Genomic DNA, 19,934 nt, shown 5'->3' with positions numbered 1-19,934 from the left:
CAAGAACTTGAACAAAGATAAATACAGGAATACATCAGTAATGAGCTAGTTATTTTGGTGGAAGTAATTTCCAGGATAGTGTTCAAATTGTGATGTGGCTACTGCTTATTGTTCTGATTTAGGTCCACAAACAGCAAGAAGTGTTCAGTTTGGTGAAGGAAAGAGTGTAAATTTAAATTTATAGGCCAGGCAATGTTAAAAAGCAGCTAATTATTGTGTCATTAAAGACACACTTGACACTCTATGGTACAACAGGAAAACTGTGCAACTGATCCACAGGGGTTAGGCCCCATGCTGAGCTAGCAGCACAAACTGACTACAGCATCCACATTGTGCCAGTTTTACAAGCATAGAAGATGAAGGGTTGAGGATTCATGGTCTTACATCATGGGTCCACAGAGCTGCTGAGGCTAGCCTATGTGGCAGGGTTGAGGTCCTTACAATAGGGCCCTCCAAAGGCAAGGTGTTAGGATATGAAATGGAGATCCTAGAATACTGGAGACGCCAGAACTATGGGGTGTGCACTGAAGAAAGCAGCTATCCTGGAGTGGAACCATCCCAAGGGCATTCTGTGCTGCAGGTGTGGGCTCCCACCTTTGGAGTCCACATAATAAATTCTATTGCAAACTCCACTCACTCAACAGTTTTAGTTGGAGTTCACTACAACATGGCTGCTACACCTGGAACTCTTATAAATGGGTCTGTTAGCCCCCGTTCTACAGCAATCCAGGTTTCAAGGAAAGTTTTTTTTCCAAAGGCCCATGAGAAATAAATGGTAGCAAGAGCTTGGAGGTTGCCATTACTGATACCATTTTATTACCAGTCAGACACTAGAAACACTCATGGATCACAAAGTACAATGGCCATCGCCCAGGGGTGTGGCATCACAATCACCTGGCTGGTCAAGCTGAATTCACTGTGAAGTATTCACCAAAAGAAACAGGGAAGGTTTTGAAAGGAGAGATTAACCCCAACCCCTTGCAGGAACTCTTCCCTCAGTTCCTTTATGTAATAGGCTCCTGTGCTACTAAGGGAAGAAGTGATTGGGCTCAGAACAGACATTTTTTCCAAAATGTGAAATTCAACTATTTACATGATTTTATTTTTCATTGGTGCTCTACCTTCTTAATAAATTTTACTACAAACCAAACAATAAAGCCCTCATATGAGCTGGCCTTCCCTTTGGCTAATTTTACTACATCTGTTCTTAAGAAGAAAGAAAAAAATAAAGAGAAAATGGCTAGCTCAAAGTCTGAATTTGTATTTTATGGATATAAAATTGCCATGCTGCTAAAGGTGACTATAGTTTTTACTTATGTTCTGTGTAGGTTGTTCAACAGTGTGGCATCACCTGAGAAGAGGAAAAGTGGTTCACGTAAAGTCAAACCAGTGACTAATGACTCCTTACTGCACTTGTGTTCTGTCACAAAGGCCTTACTTGTAAGTTCAGACATTCTCCCAACACAAGGCCTTCTTGTTTGCTCTTGTAGGATATACAACAGTGACTTCCTATTTTGGCATCAGGTTTCCAAGTTTTGATTATGGAATTTTTAAATCATAACATTTGGTATTAGACTATTAACTTTATGGGTTTAAGAATGTCATTTAATCTACTTACTAAATTTCCGTATCATATAAAACAGGAACAGAAGTGTTCCATTATATGGTTGTATTGAGAAGTTAAATAGCTTAAAGCTATTCTGTAAGTAAAACATTTAGCAAAGTTAAATGAAACTCACCAATTATGATTTATTAGACAAACAGACTTTGAAAAGACAAAACTCTAAAATCAACACCTACATGTGTCCACTTAGGACACCTAAGAGAAGGCACATTTGCTGCTTTGTGAATCCACAAGTGCTTATGATCACATTGCCAAAAGCTGAAAACCAGTCAAATGTGAACAATTTAAATTCAGTTTAGCACTTCAATCAAATAAGTGTTAAATAAAATTTAAACTGTTCCAAGAAACGTTTTCCAACTTGAATACTCAATGAATCAGTTACAATGATTTAAGTGAAACAAGAAATCCACAAGCAGAATCTGACTTCAAATCATTCAAAATATAATTAGTAGCCATCACATATAGTAGTAAGCAGACAAAGGCAGAGGAAGGTACTCGTTCTTTGTAACTTAAAAGGTGCTAGTGTGTTACTAAAAAAAAAAAAAATGTGGTTCATAACTACATAAAACTATTTCTGCAATAACTAACCTAAGTGTTCTTGCAGTCAGTTGTCTAAATGCTGCAACAGGCTCTTCTCTTTAATAATGGTCTTGCTGAACTAATTTTCAGTGAAGCAAAATCGGCAAAAGAGCTTGCAACAGAATACTGCTTCCAGTCCTACCAGCTGCCCCTCTGACTTCTGCGGACAATGTCCCTGGAGACCGGAAATGTGCCAACCGATGCAAACTAGGCAGCTCTTCGCAAGCTAGTGCTTCCAGCGACATTTAGGGAATGAAGATAGTAGAGTGGTATGAAAGCAGGGGTAGTCTGATGGACTAGCACATGCCCACCATCCAGAGGTGCTTTCATAAAGTTTCCATGGAAGATAAAGAGATCACTTAGAAGAAATCAATTCTAGCGAAGATGGTCAGCTATGAGTTCCAAAGAAACAGACACACAAGGCCAGTGTAAAAGGATGGGCAGAATGACTTCAACGCATTCCATAGAAAACAAGTGCCAAGAGAGCTGGAGCAGACAGAGAGACTTGGAACAGACTGAAGGCTCGCTAGAAAAGCAGGCCATTCACTTTCTGACATAAAAACTTGCAGTATTTATTTAGGTCTTAATAATATACTCTTTGGTAACTAATACAGAACAACTAAAATCTACCTTACTGTGTATGTATGTATATATAAATGTATATTTGTATGTATAAAACATCTGAAAAATGATACGAACTTAATAATAACTATCAGATTGTCACAGCTCAAAGATACCTGAACAATAGTGAACACCTCATCAAGACGGGTGTTTCATAGCTGAACTTTTCTTCATGTCTCCTAAAAGTCATTTAGAATACAAGCATCCTTACTGCCATATGCCCTCCCCTCTAGTTAAGGCTTGTATTACTGGCTCATTTTTTAAAAGACAAAAAGGGGGCAGGGATGACAGAGAGAAAAAACAATGATGCTAAATAATTAATTAGAAGGGAAATTACAATAATAAGAAAACTGAGAATAGAAAGTCTAATTTTGAATCCTGGAAAAGATTAGTTAATTCTTTAAAATAAAGAATGTATATGAGCACTGTTAATAAGCAGTCCTTAATGTACTTTAGATTGTATTTCAGTGTTAATGCTCCTCCAAATTATTTTAAGTACTAATAGATTGAAGCACATTATGCAACTGTTTAGATGTTCAGAAAAATAAATTCTAACATACATGCAGGTTTAATTTGTCTGTGACGTTGAAAGCAACACCATGAATGGGCATAGTGGTAGATTATCTGTACTCACAGCACCCAGAGACTGAGGCAGGAGAATCACTGTTAGTTTGTGGCCATCTGGGTGACAGAGTTCAAGGCCAGCCTGGGCCATATGGCAAGACCCTGACTGAAACACACATGCACATAAAGAAAAAGAACAGCTTGACCTGTTCTATCTAACCTATATGATAAAGAAGCTGGATCAGATGACACGTGTTTCTGCCAATTCTAAATGTTCTATCTAACTCTAAAAGCTGCTATCATAAGTCATAAAGACAAGTGATGCTTTGTTACTTAGCTTAATCTATTTTTTTTTTTGCGCTAAACTAGACATAATGCCAATCTGTGTTTTTTCTAATAGCAAAATGTTTTCAAATTGAATCACACTTAGAAACAATTAAAATTTAAACCTACTTCTGGTTAATAACTGAAAACAATAATTTTTTAAAAAATAAATAGAAGTTCTCTACATTTCAGCAAGGCCACTAAGAATATGGGAATATTAATTAAAAATTGTCAGTGTATAAAAAACCTTAAGTAACTGAAAATGACACTACAAAACTAAGTTACTGCTTAGTTATTTTAATCTTTTAGAAGCTTTACAGCTGTCTTATTTCTGATGCTCAGCTGCTATTGTAAGTAATAAAGACAAGTACTTCCCTCTGTATGTGTGTGTGTACATAAAAAAACTGGTAACTTTTCAAAAACTTATACATAATTCACATACATCTCTAAGAAAGTTTCATTTACCATTGTAAACACTGATTTATTAAATAATAAAGTAGAAGCATTAAATTTCTCACAGAGAAATCATGATCAGAAGTCCTATCATAGATAGTTATTAACAACTGTGAAACCGTCTGACTCAGATTCCATCAAAGCAGTGCAATGGGAGCCGAACACACAGCAGGGTTCGCCTGTGCTTTGGCTTTTCTTCGAACCAGTGCTTCCTGCCTTTTCCGTTGAATTTCTTCAGGGGAGTACTTCCTGTTCCTCTCTTCTTCACCTAAAAATTAAACAAAGCATAGGGATTAATCTTATAACCTATAGGTCATCCTGAATATGATGGAACTTTTGCTTTTTCATCGCACTGGTTTGATTATTAAATAGCACAGAACCATTACATATATAATCGCATGTACACACATAAGATAGAATGTTCCAGGTCAAGAGGATGCCAAGCCCCTACCCAATACCCACAATTCAAGTACAATAAAACTTTAAGGTAATTAAAAACTGATTTTTGAAGACTCAGTAAATAATTCGTGTGAACAATGACATCTAACCTATGACTATATAAATTTCTTTAAATACCAGATTTTAAATGGTACAAAAATATTGTAGATATAGTAAAAACATTATGGATTAAACTGTCTATCAATCCTTCAAATATAGCTGAGTGGTGGGTCATGTTTGCAATGTCAACACTGGAGATGGAGGAAGATCCAGTGAGCACTGTCTGCAGCTATGTACTGAATTCAAGGCCATTTTGTGCTACACAAGATGGTCTTGAAAAAAAAAAAAAAAGAAGAAAGTGAAGGGAAGACAAAGAAAAGGAAGGAGACTCCAAATAGCTATGAGGGAAAGCTGAATACCAACAGGTACTTTTTTCATTAAAATAGTCACAAGGTTTACATTTCAGTTATCAGAAAAAGATTTGAGTGACAGAATGAAATCTCTCACGTCAAATTGTGTGGGAGACATGGAGGTCCATGTGCTCACAGATAAGCACTGAGGGAACCAAACATGTTAAACACACAGAGCTATTTCTTCAAAGGAAGGGATGCATAACTTGCTATCCACCCAGAAGAGCGGGAGCTGACATAGTAACAGTCTGGAGACTTGTGCGTTATGACAAATCCTCCCCCAGACCCTAAGCATGAGCTTGTCAATCTATAGAACTTATTTTTATGCAAAGTGTCACATGTAGTCTATCTATAGAACCCATCTTTATGGAAGATGTCATACGCACTTTACAAAGAGTTTCCATGAAGTCACATCTTAACCATTATTGTGCACATGGGATTGAGTTAATTATTGCAGAGATGCCTGCAACACTGGCCATTTATAACTGTTCAAAATTTTATTTTTATTAAAGAATGTATCAGAAAATTTAAAACAGTAATCTACATGTGTATGTATATTTGTGTATTGCTTTAGATTAGAAACTATTCTCATTTAAATGCCATGTACTATCTAAGAGCACAACCCTAATATACATTTATGAAAACTTACTGATTAAACCTTAACTTTTTAAAGAATCTGTATTATCATTAGAAAAGAAATATTTAGATAGTGAAATCACAAACTTTTTACACAAATTTATCTGGTTGATGAAAGGAGACTGAAAATATATCATGTACCTACTTTCCATCCCAGAGAAATACCAAAATACATTTTATAAAAAAACAAGTTACTAATCCATAATGGTATAAAAGAATACAGCCTCATTAAAAAGGCTTCAAATTGGTTTGATAATATGGGAAGTAATTTCAAACATATGAAACCACACTATAAACTTCTGATTTAAGGAGAGCCAAATGCTTCCCCATCAGCTCTTTCTCAAACTCACTCACTCTCTCATATTTTATACATATATCAACCACTTACAAAGTCAAATTGCTGCACAGTACCAAGCAACTTTCTTAAATTTTTATTTTATTTTATGGCATAAGGGTCAGCAGTTATTACTCTCTGTAGGACCAAAAAAAAAAAAAAAGTTAACTTTTGATACCAAAATGCTTATTCTAACTGTTCAACCTTATTCATTTTACATAAAAAGTCATGCATAATATGTAAACAAATCAGAGCTTTATGAATTCATATGAGTCACACTTTCAAATCTGGTATTGTTCTCATGAATTTTTTAAAAACCATTTAAATTTTTAAAAATGATTTTTAATGCACCAGTTGTATAAAAAGAGGCTGCAAATTTCCTAATAACTCTGGCCTAAAGCCACAAACAGGTTGATGGGTTTTGTTTCAAGGATATTCCTTGGAGACCAGTTTGTGACATATCAAAGGGAAGGAGAATAAAAACAATACAGAACACTGGCGAGGGCAATATTAGGCAAGAAGATTAAACAGTATTAATAAATCTAAAAGAAAAACTGCTAGGATGAAAGGCAAGTAGTACATTTACAAAACAATGCAGACAGGAATAAGTCTTTACTGGAGCTAAAAGTATATGTAATAAATTCATTTTAAAAACTTTGACCAATCAGTTATAATATATTTACTTGAAAATAAACTTAGCATATTTACAACTATTTATAATAGATTGACAACAATTTTCAACATTTCAAAACACACTGGGCTGTCACATGAAAAAATACTCATTGTATCAAAATTTGTCTAGCTTTTTATAAGGAAATCTGGTGATATCTGTCAAATTTCACAACATTCTCTTACATCATATTTTTAGGAATTAAAAGATACAAGTACACAAGGCTCAGAAATTTGTACAGAAGAATTCCTACTGTACTGTTTATAACTGCAAAAAACTAACGCAAGCTTCCATCAATATAAAAACAATTCTTACCCAACCTGAACAACCATATAATTTAATATACAATACACAGACACTAAAAGGACATAAGGAAACCAACAGGTATTAAAAAGAAATGACAGTTATAATTTATTAAGGAAAAACAAAAATCAAGCATGTATCATCCAATTCCATCTATTTACATAAATCAATGGATATAGAAACACACCTTTTTTATATGCATAAAAAATCCTAAGACAAAAAGCACAAAGACTTAAAGTTGAGGAATAATAACTTCTCAGAAAGTGTATTTCAACAGCAATTTAAAAATATGATTGCAACATATAATATCTCAGAGAAATAGACCAAACCAAAGCATTTGTAGTCTAAGAGAGGGAACAGACTAAAGGCATTGAAAGCACATTCCATAAAAGTCAGGCATTAAATATCCCAAATATAGGCAACGAAATACTGCAAGTTTTACTTATAGAAGTAGCAAGTTACATGCAAGATAAACCTACCAGAACAACAAACTTCTCAGAAAAAAAAATTATGAGATAGCATGTCTGATGTATTTCAACATTAAAACAAATTACCTATCAATCAATATTATTATACATACATACACACATAGCAAAGTTATCCTTTGAAGTTGAAGGGCAAACAAAAATTTTCAATGATTAAAATCAAGTAGAACAATTGATGACCACTAAGCCATCGCTGCAAATGATAGTAAAGCAATAATTCTCAACCTTCCTAATGCTGCGACTCTTTAATACAGTTCCTCATGTTGTGGTGACCCCAACCATAAGATCATTTTCATTGCTACTTCGTAACTGTAGTTTTGCTACTGTTATGAATTTGATGTAAATATATTTTCCAATGTTCTTAGGCGGCCCCTGTGAAACGGTCTTTCGACCCCCAAAGGGGCTGCGACCTACATGTTCAGAACCACTGTACTAAAGGAATACTATGCACAGATGAAAAAGATTAACAAGTACAAGAGCTCCAGAAATAACAAATTTTAGAAATAATGAATTTTTTTTTTTTTTTTTTTTGGTTTTTCGAGACAGGGTTTCTCTGTGTAGCTTTGCGCCTTTCCTGGAACTCACTTGGTAGCCCAGGTTGGCCTCGAACTCACAGAGATCCGCCTGGCTCTGCCTCCCGAGTGCTGGGATTAAAGGCGTGCGCCACCACCGCCCGGCTAGAAATAATGAATTTTTAATATAAGCTAATAAAGAAATGAGTTTAGAAAGGAATCAAGCAGTTGTAAATGGGTAAACCAGAATCTTTAAGATGAAGAAAGAAATTCCCTACTGTGGAACAAGCACACTAAATGTAAACAGTTGTGACTCTCCAATTAGAAGACACAAACTTCAGAAAGGATTATATAGAACAGGATCTAAGTATTTGCTGGGTCTGACACACAAAGAATGAAATTACAAAGTCAAAATGAATCTGAAAGCCCAGACAACAATGCCAGACTTCAAGCCAAACTGAGAGGTTATAAAGCAGCAAACTGTTTTAATAAAGGGGACAATCCATCAGAAGATATGATGAAGGCTGACTGTGACAATAATCCCAACACTCAAGGAGAATAAAATCAAAGGACTGAAAATTTTCAGGTCTGCCTGAGGCTGCACGAGTTCCCGGACAGCCTAAACCACAGAGAATTCTATCTCAAAATCTGAAGTAAAACAAAACAAACAAAATTTGGCAGCCACATGATGGCTCAATGGGTAAAAAGGCTACATCTCATGATCTGAGTTCAAAAACTGGACCAATATGGCAAATAGAGAACTGAGAAGGTTCTTGCCACAAGACTGATGGCATGAGTTTGATCACTAAACATGGCAGAAGAGAGAACTGACTCCCTGAAGTTGTCCTCTGATCTCTACACTTGTGCTGTGGCATCCTATCCATCTTTGTTAACAAGTCATCTTAAGAAATAATAGGACAGAGAGATCCAGTCACAAAGGATTTTAGTACCATAATATTTCATTTTTGTCAACAGACCATTCAAGCAGAAAAACAAATAACAAAAACAACTCTGTGTTAACTATTCCACAAATCGAAATGGATTCAAAGGACAAATACAGAATATTTAACTCAACCACTGTAGAACTTTTCTAGCAACCCATTATACTTTCTCTGAAACAGATGTTATATCATAAGTCTTAATAAATACACACACACAAGGAGGAAGAGGGGGAGGGAATAATTTCTTCTCTTATCAGATCCATGGAAGGGTTATATCAGATCCATATGGGAAAGGTGGGTTACTCAAGAAATGAGGAACTTAGAAAATTTCTAGAATCAAGTAAAAATGAAAACACAACTTACTAGAACATTTAGAATAGCTAAGTTACTATTAAGAAAGAAGTTTATAGCTATGAGTTGCCTACAACTGAAAACATCAGAGATCTTAAGTAATTCATGTTCATTCTACAAAGTCAGTATTAACCTTGATATCAAAACTAGATAAGGATGTAACAATACATTTTCTGGAAGAACATAGCAAAATTCACTTAAAATAATTGGCAAATCAAATTCAATAACATATTAACAAGATCATAATCAAGCTGACTTCATTCCAGGGACACATACATGACTCAGCCTACACAAACCAACAAACAACATAGCACATAAAAACAACAACAACAACAACAACAAAAACCAAGGATAAGAATCGCATGATCATCAACAGATATAGGAAGAGTTTTAGATAAAACTCAACACTCCTTCACGATGACAACCCTAATGAATCTAGGAATAGAAGTATCATATCTCAACGAACTAAAGAACATATGAGACTAACCTACAGTCAACATTACAGTGCTTTAAAATTGAAAGCATTTCCTTTAAAATTAGATATGAAATAAACTTGTCTTCTCTCTCTGCTCTTATGCAATAAAAGTGCTGGGTCTCTCAGCCACAGCAAAGAGGGAATAGGAACGACAGAAGTCACCAGATTATTTTCATTTGTTAACCATACGATCACATACAAAAAGGGCTCCAAAGACATCTCTAGAAAACTCTTAGATCAGATAAACATTTTCAGTAACATAGAATAAAAAAAACTAATACATAAAAACTAGTAGATTTTCTATGTCTCAAACTAAGAAATCAGCAACAAAACCAAACAATAAAACTCCAGAAGTAAAACTACCAACATAGTGAAAGATCTACACAATGACAACCACAGAACAATGAAGGAGAAATTTAAAACACTAGAAGATGGACAGATTTCCTTTGTTCATGCACTAGAATTAACGCTATGAAAAACGACCCTATTACCAAAATAGGTCTACAGATTCAATGCAATCCCATCCAAACTCCAATGACATACTTCACATGACTAGAGAATTTATATAGATATTCATGTGCAGGCACAGACACACAAAGACAAACAGGCACACACAGACTCTCTTTCTTTCTTCCTCCCTCCCTCCCTCCCTCCCTCTCTCTCTCTCTCTCCCTAACAGCTAAAGCAAGCCTAAGCAAAATGAGTAATGTCAGAGGCACGATAACAACCTGATTTCAAATTCTGTTAGAGTCACAGTAACTAAGTCAGCATGGTACTGTCACAAAAGCAGACATGCAGATCAATAAAATAGAGGACTCGGACCCAAGCAGCTTATTCTCTACTAAGGATCTAAAAACTTACATTAAAGACAGTTTTGCTTTTTTTTTTTTTTAACAAAGGGTGCTGGAAAATTTAGGATATCCACATGTAGTGTCTCTCATCCTTTATAAAAACCAATTCAATATGGATCAAAGACATTAATGTAAGTTCTAAACTTTTGAACTACTGGAAATCAGTTAAAAACACTTCAAAATCCAGGGATGGTCAGGAGTTTCTGGAAAGAACCTCAATAGCTCAGGGAAAAAATAGCCAGAACTGGCAAGCAGGACTGCATCAAATTATAAAGTGTCTGCATAACAGAGTAAATAGTAACCACAGTGAAGACACAACTTAGATAATGCCAGACACTTACAACAGGGCCTAATATTCAGAAAATATAATGGATTCAACAAATAAACACCAAGAAAAACCCAGATAACCCACAGAACAAATGGCAAATTAAGTAAAAATCCCAAACAAGTACAAGTAAGCCAACAAATTTATACATAAAAAAAAAAAAACTTCAACTTCTTTAACCATGAAGGACATGCAAATCAAAACTACTCTTCATTTGAGCTCACCTCACTTAGAATGGTTATCAAGGTGGGGGAAAGACAACACATATTGGCAAATGTGGGGAGACAGGAGGAACCTTTATACTCTGTTAGTGGGGAAAAAAACCACACACCTATCTATACATATTAGTGAGATCACTAGGGCAATCAATATAGAGGGTACTCTAAAAGCTAAGGCTAGTTACACTATTATTGGTATATTAATGAAGGGAGCAAAATGAATATGCAATACCAATGTTTAATACAAAAATATCCATTCAAAATAGCCAAGTTGTATGACAAACCTTATTGTCCATCAATGAATTACTACAGGATATAATGAATAACAAAAAAATGTCATTTAGGGTGATGACTATTTGGGAAGAGGAGGAAGCCAGTAGGAAAAGGAGTAACTGGAGGCAGTAACTATGATAAAGTTACATTATATACAGGTATGAAAATGTCATAATCAGCTGGGTGGTGGTGGCGCAAGCCTTTAATCTCAGCACTCGGGAGGCAGAGCCAGGCGGATCTCTGTGAGTTTGAGGCCACCCTGGTCTATAGAGCGAGATCCAGGACAGGCATCAAAACTACACAGAGAAATCCTGTCTTGAAAAACCAAAAAAAGAAAATGTCATAATCAAACATCACTTTGTATAAGCTGATTAAAAAAGCTTCATGACGTATACCAAACTCATAACAGTGGTTTTCTCAGATAAAATTACTCTAAATTATAATATACTATTTTCTTACTTTATAGTATGTGGGACAGGTTAAGGAAAGACAATTCAGAGTTTTTCAGATTATAGTTTAAGCTTTAGATTTTATTTGAAATGAGTCATTCATTGAAGGTTTACACATATAAATGTTTCCTTATGTGAGTTAAAAAGTCTATTTTGCTTTTTTGAGAATTAGAATCTAAAGGGGACATAGAAAATTTAGGGTGGAAAGAATATTGTTAAGGTGTACAGTTTCAAAATACAATTTTTGAGGTGTGATTAATGAAATTTATTGAAGGAATAAAAAACATTCACAAAAAAGATGAATTGAAAAAATTTAAAAAAGGTTATATCAAATAATGTATTTTGTCACAAGTGGCATTGAATTTTATATCAGATACTAGTTATACCAGTTAATCAAAACAAGTAACTAGCATTAATGCTTTTCAAAGAAAATTATTTCATACATACCTTTAGAAGATGGTTTCAAAGACTCAGAATATTTTATTGAAGATTGCTGTTGATTAGCCTCAAACAATGAATTGACAGTTTCCTTTTTTCCAAAATCCTGCAAGATTTTGCTAACAGGCATACTTCCTGCTATACGATGTAACTGAGAAAGAAACTGTGGATTTTTTGTCTTAAATGTAAATTTTGAAAACTTCTGTATTTTGCTGTCATTCTGAGCTTTATCTGCTAAGGTGCCGTGGGATAGTTGATGAGTACTCAACTTCATATTAGTAGCAATTTCTGTGCTCCTAGGACCCAAACTAACATTCAAACTTGAACTTCCTGCAAGAATAAATTTTGAGCTATTCATCTGTACTGGTACATGTTGTTGATCATTTGAATTCTTAGGGCACACAGACAAATTTGTTGTAGTATCCAAAATATTGAGATAATCTCCACAGGTGTCTCTTTTTTCCAAAACCTTTACTGATTGATGTATCAGTGAGTTCTTTGGTAAGGATGAAGGCACTGAGGAACTGACAGGATTCCAATGTGTAGAAGGCACTGCCTGGCTTCCTCGTTTAGATGCAGTCCAAGTATTTCTGGATCTGTGTTTGGGAGTGTTATTTATACTTTCTGCTTCCTTGCTGCCCTTGTTTTCTTGCTGAGTTAGTCTTTCAATGTCATCACATGCCTGACATAGCAAATCATCATCCACATCATCTGCTTCCCACGTAGTCTCTAACTCATGGCATGCTTTAATCATTTCACTGGCCACCAAAGGATCATTCCAGTCATCAAGGGAAGAACTGAACTTTGATCCATTAGTCTGATTTGCATTACAAACACTGTTTTCTTTACCCAAGGATACAGAACCAAGGGGGGCAGTATCAATAATAGGTGCTTTCAAAGGCAGGTTAACATTTTTTTCATTAGGGTATCTTGAGTAGGAACCAGAACTGTCAGAAGCACACACATTCAATGTACACTTGTGACTATCTTCTTTTACTCTTGTAAGATTAGAGACATCAACACAACCTTCATTTTTAATGTTATTGAAAGATTTCTCAAACCTCATTTTACTTACAGTTAATGGTAACTTGCTAGATTCATCACCTGGATGTGATAAAAACCTATATCCTTCAGAATTTCTTAGTTCTCTGTTACATGTCTTTGATGGAAGATCCAGAGTTACTTTTGAATCTCTTAACTTTCCACCTAGATTCATATTTGTTGTTGACGTGATTGTATCATTTTGAGCAATAACAGTACAAACTGCCTTCTGACCAGTAACTTGGGCAGCTGTAGAAGGAAAGAGTTCAAGCATTTCAGCATTTTCCATAAGGAAAGGTTCATTGCCTAGTAAGCTTTCCCAATCGTCCTCAAAATCACTAGTAGTCAACCCATCAAGATGTTTATTCGAAGCTTCTGGCTTCTTTGCACAGGGAGTCACACATGATTTCTGCAGTAAGGCAGTATCTACCTGAGGGGAAGGTGATTTCAGAGTTTTATTTGGCAAGTTTTCAGTGAGCAGAGTTTCATTAGTAATTTCCTCTTCTATTAAGCTTCTTTGCTTTACAAAGGTAGTTTTACTATTGTTCACAAAAGCATCCGGCAGATCTTGGCTTAGCTGTCCACTACACATCTGAGTGGAACCATCAAAAATAGCATTAAGGGCTGCTTCAACATTTTGGTCAAAGGTTTTCTGAATTCTGTCTTGCTCCTTTGCCAAAGATATCCTGCTGTTTCCTTCCATTTGCTTCTTTATTAGAGCACAACTGATTTCAGGAACTGTATCATCTGTCTCTGTCTGTGCAGAATCTTGAAGATTGTGCAAATGTCCCACTTCTGAAGTTGTCTGGATAAAATCATGATTCTTCACATCTTGCTCTTGAATCACATCAAGTTCTTCCATATTTTTATCAAACTGTTTAGCCAATTTCATAAGTTCTTTTTCTCGATTTTGTGTTTTTAACCTATTAAAACATTGAAATATTTTAATTAAAAAACTGTGTAATAATTATCATTTGGTGTATTTGGTGTGACAAAACACCAAAATTTTACCTCTCAGAATATGTTTTTAATTCCAGAATTTTCTATATCAAAACAAAGAAGTTTACTATTTTGGTTTATTCCAAAAACTACAATATTAGTAAGCATATCTGCCTCACTGGAAGTACAAGAAGGTAAAGTCTTAACTCACTTTGTGCAGCTGATTTTCACTCTTGACTTTTCTTTGGCTACACTAGGAGTACAAGGAATAGCAGTGTCGCCAATCCACACACCCAGCATGGAATTTGTCACTGGTTTCTCATCCTTTGAAAGAGGGAAGAAAAAAGAACATAAAAGCACCATAAAAGCAACCCCCACCCCACCCCCAAGAAAAAGGAAGGAGAGGTGAGACTAGAGAAGAAGTAGAATTCTGGTGACAGTCACTCAACAAACTCAAACAATGGAAACTGGAGAAAGGCTGTAAACTGTGATCCATTTATGCTCCCAAGTAAAAAAGAAATATTCAAACCATATTTATAAAAACCAAGGTTTGATGTATATTACCTATCAAGTGCATTTTGGGGTTATATACATATAAAAGAATGTTTTATAAAAAGGAAACGATATTTCAGTTGTAAGATACTCAAAAAATCTGAACAAACTATATAAAAACATCAGAACTGAAAATAAGAATATATTCAGAGGCCAGGTGGTGGTGGCACACGCCTTTAATCCCAGCACTTGAGAGGCAGAGGCAGGCAGATCTCTGTGAGTTCAAGGCCAGCCTGGGCTACAGAATTAGTTCCAGGAAAGGCACAAAGCTACACAGAGAAACCCTGTCTCAAAAAACTGAAGAAAAAAAAAAAGCGCGCCATTTTATATTTATTTATTTGAAGGTTTTAGTGAAGGATTTCTATAATTTGGTAGTGAAACAACAAGCAGTTTTCTTAATGCACACTTGAATCTACTTTAGTTTTACAAAATAATAGTATCAGTTCATTTCACTGGTAGGCTAGATATCTTCTGATTTGTTTGATCAATACTTAAATAACATTCTTCATGATTTAATTATGGAATCTGTCCACATACTAGTAAATGAAATTCATACAAAGTCTGAAAAAGTCATGACAAAGTTATGTACCCACTCGTCTCTGTATTATGTACCCACTCACCATGTATATAACAGTAATCCTCTGTATGTTTATGTACTCCTTATAAGAGCTTATTTTAAATTTATAATTGTTTCACTATTAGGATAAGAATTTATACTGTATCAAGCTGATAATAGAAAAATAAATAATAAATAAATAATTAAAAAAATTGTAATCATTATATAACTTTTAGGTGCCATACAAGTTCTCTAAACCTTCAATTGATCTTAATGAGCACGCTGTATAGTTACATAAATGATGAAAATAAACGTATCACCTTAAATACCACGTAAATTATCACTACAGAAAAATGGAATGACTAATACGCAAACGCATATCTTAAAAATGAAATGTGAAACCATTATGAGGAAATTGAATGATTTGAGGGTAACTAAGAAAACCTCAAATATCTGCCATTATGAGAGTATGACACTTTTCAAAAGATCTTAATGCTGCCAACAATGAACCTGCTTTTGGTTTTGGTTTTTGTTTTTTGGACACAGGGTTTCTCTGTGTAGTTTTGGTGCGTCCTGGATCTCGCTCTGTATACCAGGTTCCTCAAACTCATGGAGATCTGCCTGGCTCTGCCTCCTGAGTGCTGGAATTAAAGGCGTGCGCAACTGCTGCCTGGCTTGAACCTGCTTTAAGAATGCTCGTTAGTAGACAAAATAAACTAATTAGGAGACTCCTAACTAGTTAGGAGACTGAATAAACTAATCCCGATATAGTTTTCTGGGACTCAAGCTACCACTATGCACTGTTGCCATTTCTTCACCAGTTGCTATTTCCAGCTCATTTAATAAAGGAGCCAACAGGACACTCAACTGGCCAGCCCGAACATATCTTATTCTGTTATTTGACTTAGTTAATGAAGATTTACTGTTAACACACAAAGTAATATTACGGCATAAATGTACTCAAGAAATCAAGTGTTGATACAAGGTAGTAGAAGGAGAGAACTGACTCCTTCAAGTTGTCCTCTGACCTCCACACATGCTGTGGGTATGCATGCACATGCATGTACATATGTATGAGAGCGCGTACACACACACTTACTTTTAAAAATGTAAAAAGAAAGTATTTAAGTAAGGAAAAGAAACTCAAAACAGTTGATGTTCTGGACCCATGCTTCTTACTAACAGCAAAAGGACTAATACAAGGAATGACAGTTACTGGACTCCTTGTGTTAAATGATTCCCTAAAACTTCTGTTTCACTGAAGCACCACAAAAATTAAAAGTGAAGAAAAGACATCTTTCAAGATGGGTCTATTACAATAAATAAACCATAATTAATTTATTTGTGGCACTCTATAGTTTATTGCAAATTTTATATAACAATCTGAAGAAGACAGCAAGGCACGTAATAATTCTACTTCATGGTTAAGTAAACTGAGGTTATGAGCATTTAACTGACTCATGGGGGTGTCACACAGGAGAAGAGGCTGCATGAGGCCTCTATCTAAACCCAGCAATCTCTCCAGTTTTAAGTGTTTCGTGGTGATAAAATAAGCCAGTGGATCTTAGTAAGAGCGACTGCAATAGGGAGACTCTGTACCATAGACAGCGAACAAGCCCTAACAACAAAGACTGAAATTTACACTGCTTGTTCTATTACACAACTTACTCAAAATATAATGTGGAAAACCCAGCATGGTGTTAAAGACAACAAAAGCAAAACTCTAGTCAATAGTTACTACTCCAAGAGAATTAAAACAAAATGTCTACTTGTATCTGCAGGTTCCACATCTATCTAACCAACAACAGACTAAAAATACGGGACATATATAGACACTTTGTTATTATTCCCTCCACAGTACAGCCTTACAATTAACTGTATTATTTAAGGAATAAGTAACCTAGAGATGACTTAAAGTACATGGGGCGGGCTGGAGGCACAGCTCATGGAAGAGCACTTGCCTAGCAGAAGTGAGTCCCTGGGTTTGAGCTCCAGCACTGCAAAAAAAATAAACAAAGTAAATAAATACAGTATACGGCAGGATATGCACAGGTTACCATGCAAAACCACACCATTTTATGTAAGGGACTTCAGAATCTGCAGATCTGGGTATTCAAAGGCGTCATGAAGCCAAGCCCCAAGGAGAATAAGGGATGACATTACCCATTCTATAATTTGCTCCTTCTGTCAAGACATGCACTCAAAAATAGAAAAGCTAAGTGTAACCTTTGTTGCTCTAAATACATTATTTTGAATACGAAAGAGGATACGAGCATACAATAAACAATGTTTGCTGTTTTAAAAATCAGGAAACTTGCTGTATTTACCTGAGGTGCAATACGGTTGACAATATGTGAAATCTCATCAGTGTATGTACTGGAAATCTGCTTTCTTCTTCCTTTACCTAAAGAAACAGACATTTCTATAAATCTTAGACCAAGATTCTAAAATCAGCTGTTACTTTTTAGAAAATGATCGTCATCAGTGCAACTTAAATGACTCCGCACAAACATCACATACTGTGGGATGTTCTGTATGGCAAATGTGTTGCTAATTAGTCAATAAATAAAACACTGATTGGCCATTGGCTAGGCAGGAAGTGTAGGCGGGGCAAGGAGGAGAATAAAGCTGGGAAGTGGAAGGCTGAGTCAGAGAGACACTGCCAGCTGCCATGATGAGAAACAGCATGTGAAGATGCTGGTAAGCCACGAGCCATGTGGCAAGGTATAGATTAATGGAAATGGATTAATTTAAGCTGTAAGAACAGTTAGCAAGAAGCCTGCCACGGCCATACAATTTGTAACCAATATAAGTCTCTGTGTTTACTTGGTCGGGTCTGAGCGGCTGTGGGACTGGCAGGTGAGAGAGATTTATCCTGACTGTGGGCCAGGCAGGAAAACTCTAGCTACAATCATGAGCATATTAGAGAGAAAATTACATGAGATTCAACAACAAAAAATCCACTGTGTTGAAGTTTCTCATGTTACCCGACCAAAATTTTACAAACACTAATCCTTCAACAAGCACTTAATGACATAAAAATCTTAACAGATTACCTAACTGTTTGGTCAGTGGAGAATTTTGATCCCAGAAGATATCAGTCTGTCCATCTGGATCGTTAGGAGAGCTGAAGGCACAGGATAATAAATCCGTTTTCACAACTCTTGTTGGTGTCTTATACTTTTCTGTATAAAATGACAGTTGTCACATTTTAAACATTACCTCACAAGAGCTGAAGTCAAACAGCAGTTAGACAAATTAATTTTTATCTCCAATACAAAACTTGTCTCTTAAAGACAATTACTTTAATCACAATAGAAATAAAAATGCCTTAATACTTTATAAATGCCTTAATACTTCATAGTGTTTTTTGAAAAAATTTCATAGGCCCAGGAATGATACCACCTGGTCACTGAGTTACTATTGCACGGCTCCCATACTTACTTACTAAGTTCCTTGCTGCTAGCAGTTTCATCGAAAACCTCAAAACGGATCCAAACAGAAACCCCAGTGAAACTCTTTTAAGCCCATCCTATCAACTCTACCCAAATTTTATATTCCAATTAACCACTCCAAATAACATTAATGATTTGTTTCTACAGAAACTAGAGGTTTGGGCATTTAGCTCAGTGGTAGAGTGCTTGCCTAGTAAGCGCAAGGCCCTGGGTTCGGTCCTCAGCTCCGGAAAAAAAAAAAAAAGAGAAACTTGAAGCACTTAAAAATTTTTACAATTTTATTACTCTTTCTCGGGTTTGTTCTGTCATAGCAGAGGCAGGCTAGGTAACAGAAGCTGTATTTTAAGAACACACCTTAGGAAAGGTTATGAGTCTGGCCCTTATTTGCTTAGGACCAAATCTTTAAAATCTAACTCCAAAAGTTAGCAGAAAGGAACGAGTCATTGATTTGCTATTCTAACCGGATGTTACTCCTAGCAAGTTCCGGGAGCAAACCACAGCTTTGAGGTGACCCTTTTGTTTTGTTAAGCAAAATAATGCAAAAAAAAAAAAAAAACCAGCTTAGGTGCCCAGTCCCCCGGGGGTAGCTCAAGGCACAGGCTCCGCCCAGAACCAGGGTCAGCCCGAAAGCAGCCGCCGCCCAGTTCCGGGGACTCGGCTCTGCGGCCGAAGCCTCCCGCCCCCTCCGAACCCCGGGGCTCGGCTCCCCGCCCACTCCTCCCCGCCCCCCACCCCGGGGTCAGTTCCCCGCCCGCCTTCTCCTCACCCCCGGGGCTCCGGCCACCGTCAGCCGCTGCCCGGCGCTGCTCCCGCCGCAAAGGCCGCGCTCCCGCCCGGCAGAGCCGGGAGTCGCGGGCCGCCCGGGACCACCGGGACCCCGGCTCCACCGCCGGGCAGCATTCCTCGGCTGCCGCCCTGCGCGGCGTGCTCCTCCGGGCAGGACTGTCCGCATGCTTCCTTCGCCGACTCATTCCGCTGGCACCCTCCTCCTGCCGCATTCACATTTTGCTACCCAGGAACTGTGCAACGGCTCTGCAAACATCCTGCGCGCCAACAGCCATCGCCATCTTTGCAAGTAGGGCGCGCAAAAGACGCTGCCGCTGATTGGCTGCGTCCG

The 19,934-nt window shown here is 36.6% G+C and overlaps 1 protein-coding gene across 4 annotated transcripts; it reads right to left on the bottom strand.

Moving 5' to 3' along the window:
• Window positions 1-786: 786 nt before the first annotated feature.
• Etaa1 (ETAA1 activator of ATR kinase) lies at window positions 787-19,925 on the bottom strand. Of its 4 annotated transcripts, none has more exons than XM_052734767.1 (6): window positions 19,584-19,925; window positions 18,419-18,547; window positions 17,690-17,766; window positions 14,466-14,578; window positions 12,284-14,238; window positions 787-4,433 (listed from the first exon to the last, which is right to left on the bottom strand). In XM_052734767.1, the coding sequence occupies exons 1-6, from the start codon at window positions 19,813-19,815 to the stop codon at window positions 4,303-4,305; spliced, it is 2,637 nt and encodes an 878-aa protein (XP_052590727.1). In that variant the 5' UTR covers window positions 19,816-19,925; the 3' UTR covers window positions 787-4,302. The 4 variants fall into 4 exon arrangements, with proteins under 4 accessions (XP_052590727.1, XP_052590730.1, XP_052590729.1 ...); XM_052734770.1 differs by lacking the exon at window positions 19,584-19,925 and adding an exon at window positions 17,324-17,359 and having other exon boundaries at window positions 18,424-18,531; XM_052734769.1 differs by lacking the exon at window positions 19,584-19,925 and adding an exon at window positions 17,324-17,359 and having other exon boundaries at window positions 18,419-18,455.
• Window positions 19,926-19,934: the final 9 nt, after the last annotated feature.

The sequence above is a fragment of the Peromyscus californicus genome, unplaced genomic scaffold, assembly GCF_007827085.1.
Source record: "Peromyscus californicus insignis strain IS unplaced genomic scaffold, ASM782708v3 Scaffold_13__1_contigs__length_99412109, whole genome shotgun sequence".
Taxonomy (NCBI): Eukaryota; Metazoa; Chordata; class Mammalia; order Rodentia; family Cricetidae; genus Peromyscus; species Peromyscus californicus.
This window is presented reverse-complemented; position numbering and strand designations above follow the sequence as displayed.

Coding starts and splice junctions, on each gene's coding strand:
- Etaa1 (XM_052734767.1), bottom strand. CDS start 19,815: ATGCGGCAGGAGGAGGGTGCCAGCGGAATGAGTCGGCGAAGGAAGCAT. Junction 14,239..14,465: donor GTGAAAATCAGCTGCACAAA/GTGAGTTAAGAC, acceptor ATGTTTTAATAG/GTTAAAAACACAAAATCGAG. Junction 4,434..12,283: donor TTTGAAACCATCTTCTAAAG/GTATGTATGAAA, acceptor TTTAATTTTTAG/GTGAAGAAGAGAGGAACAGG.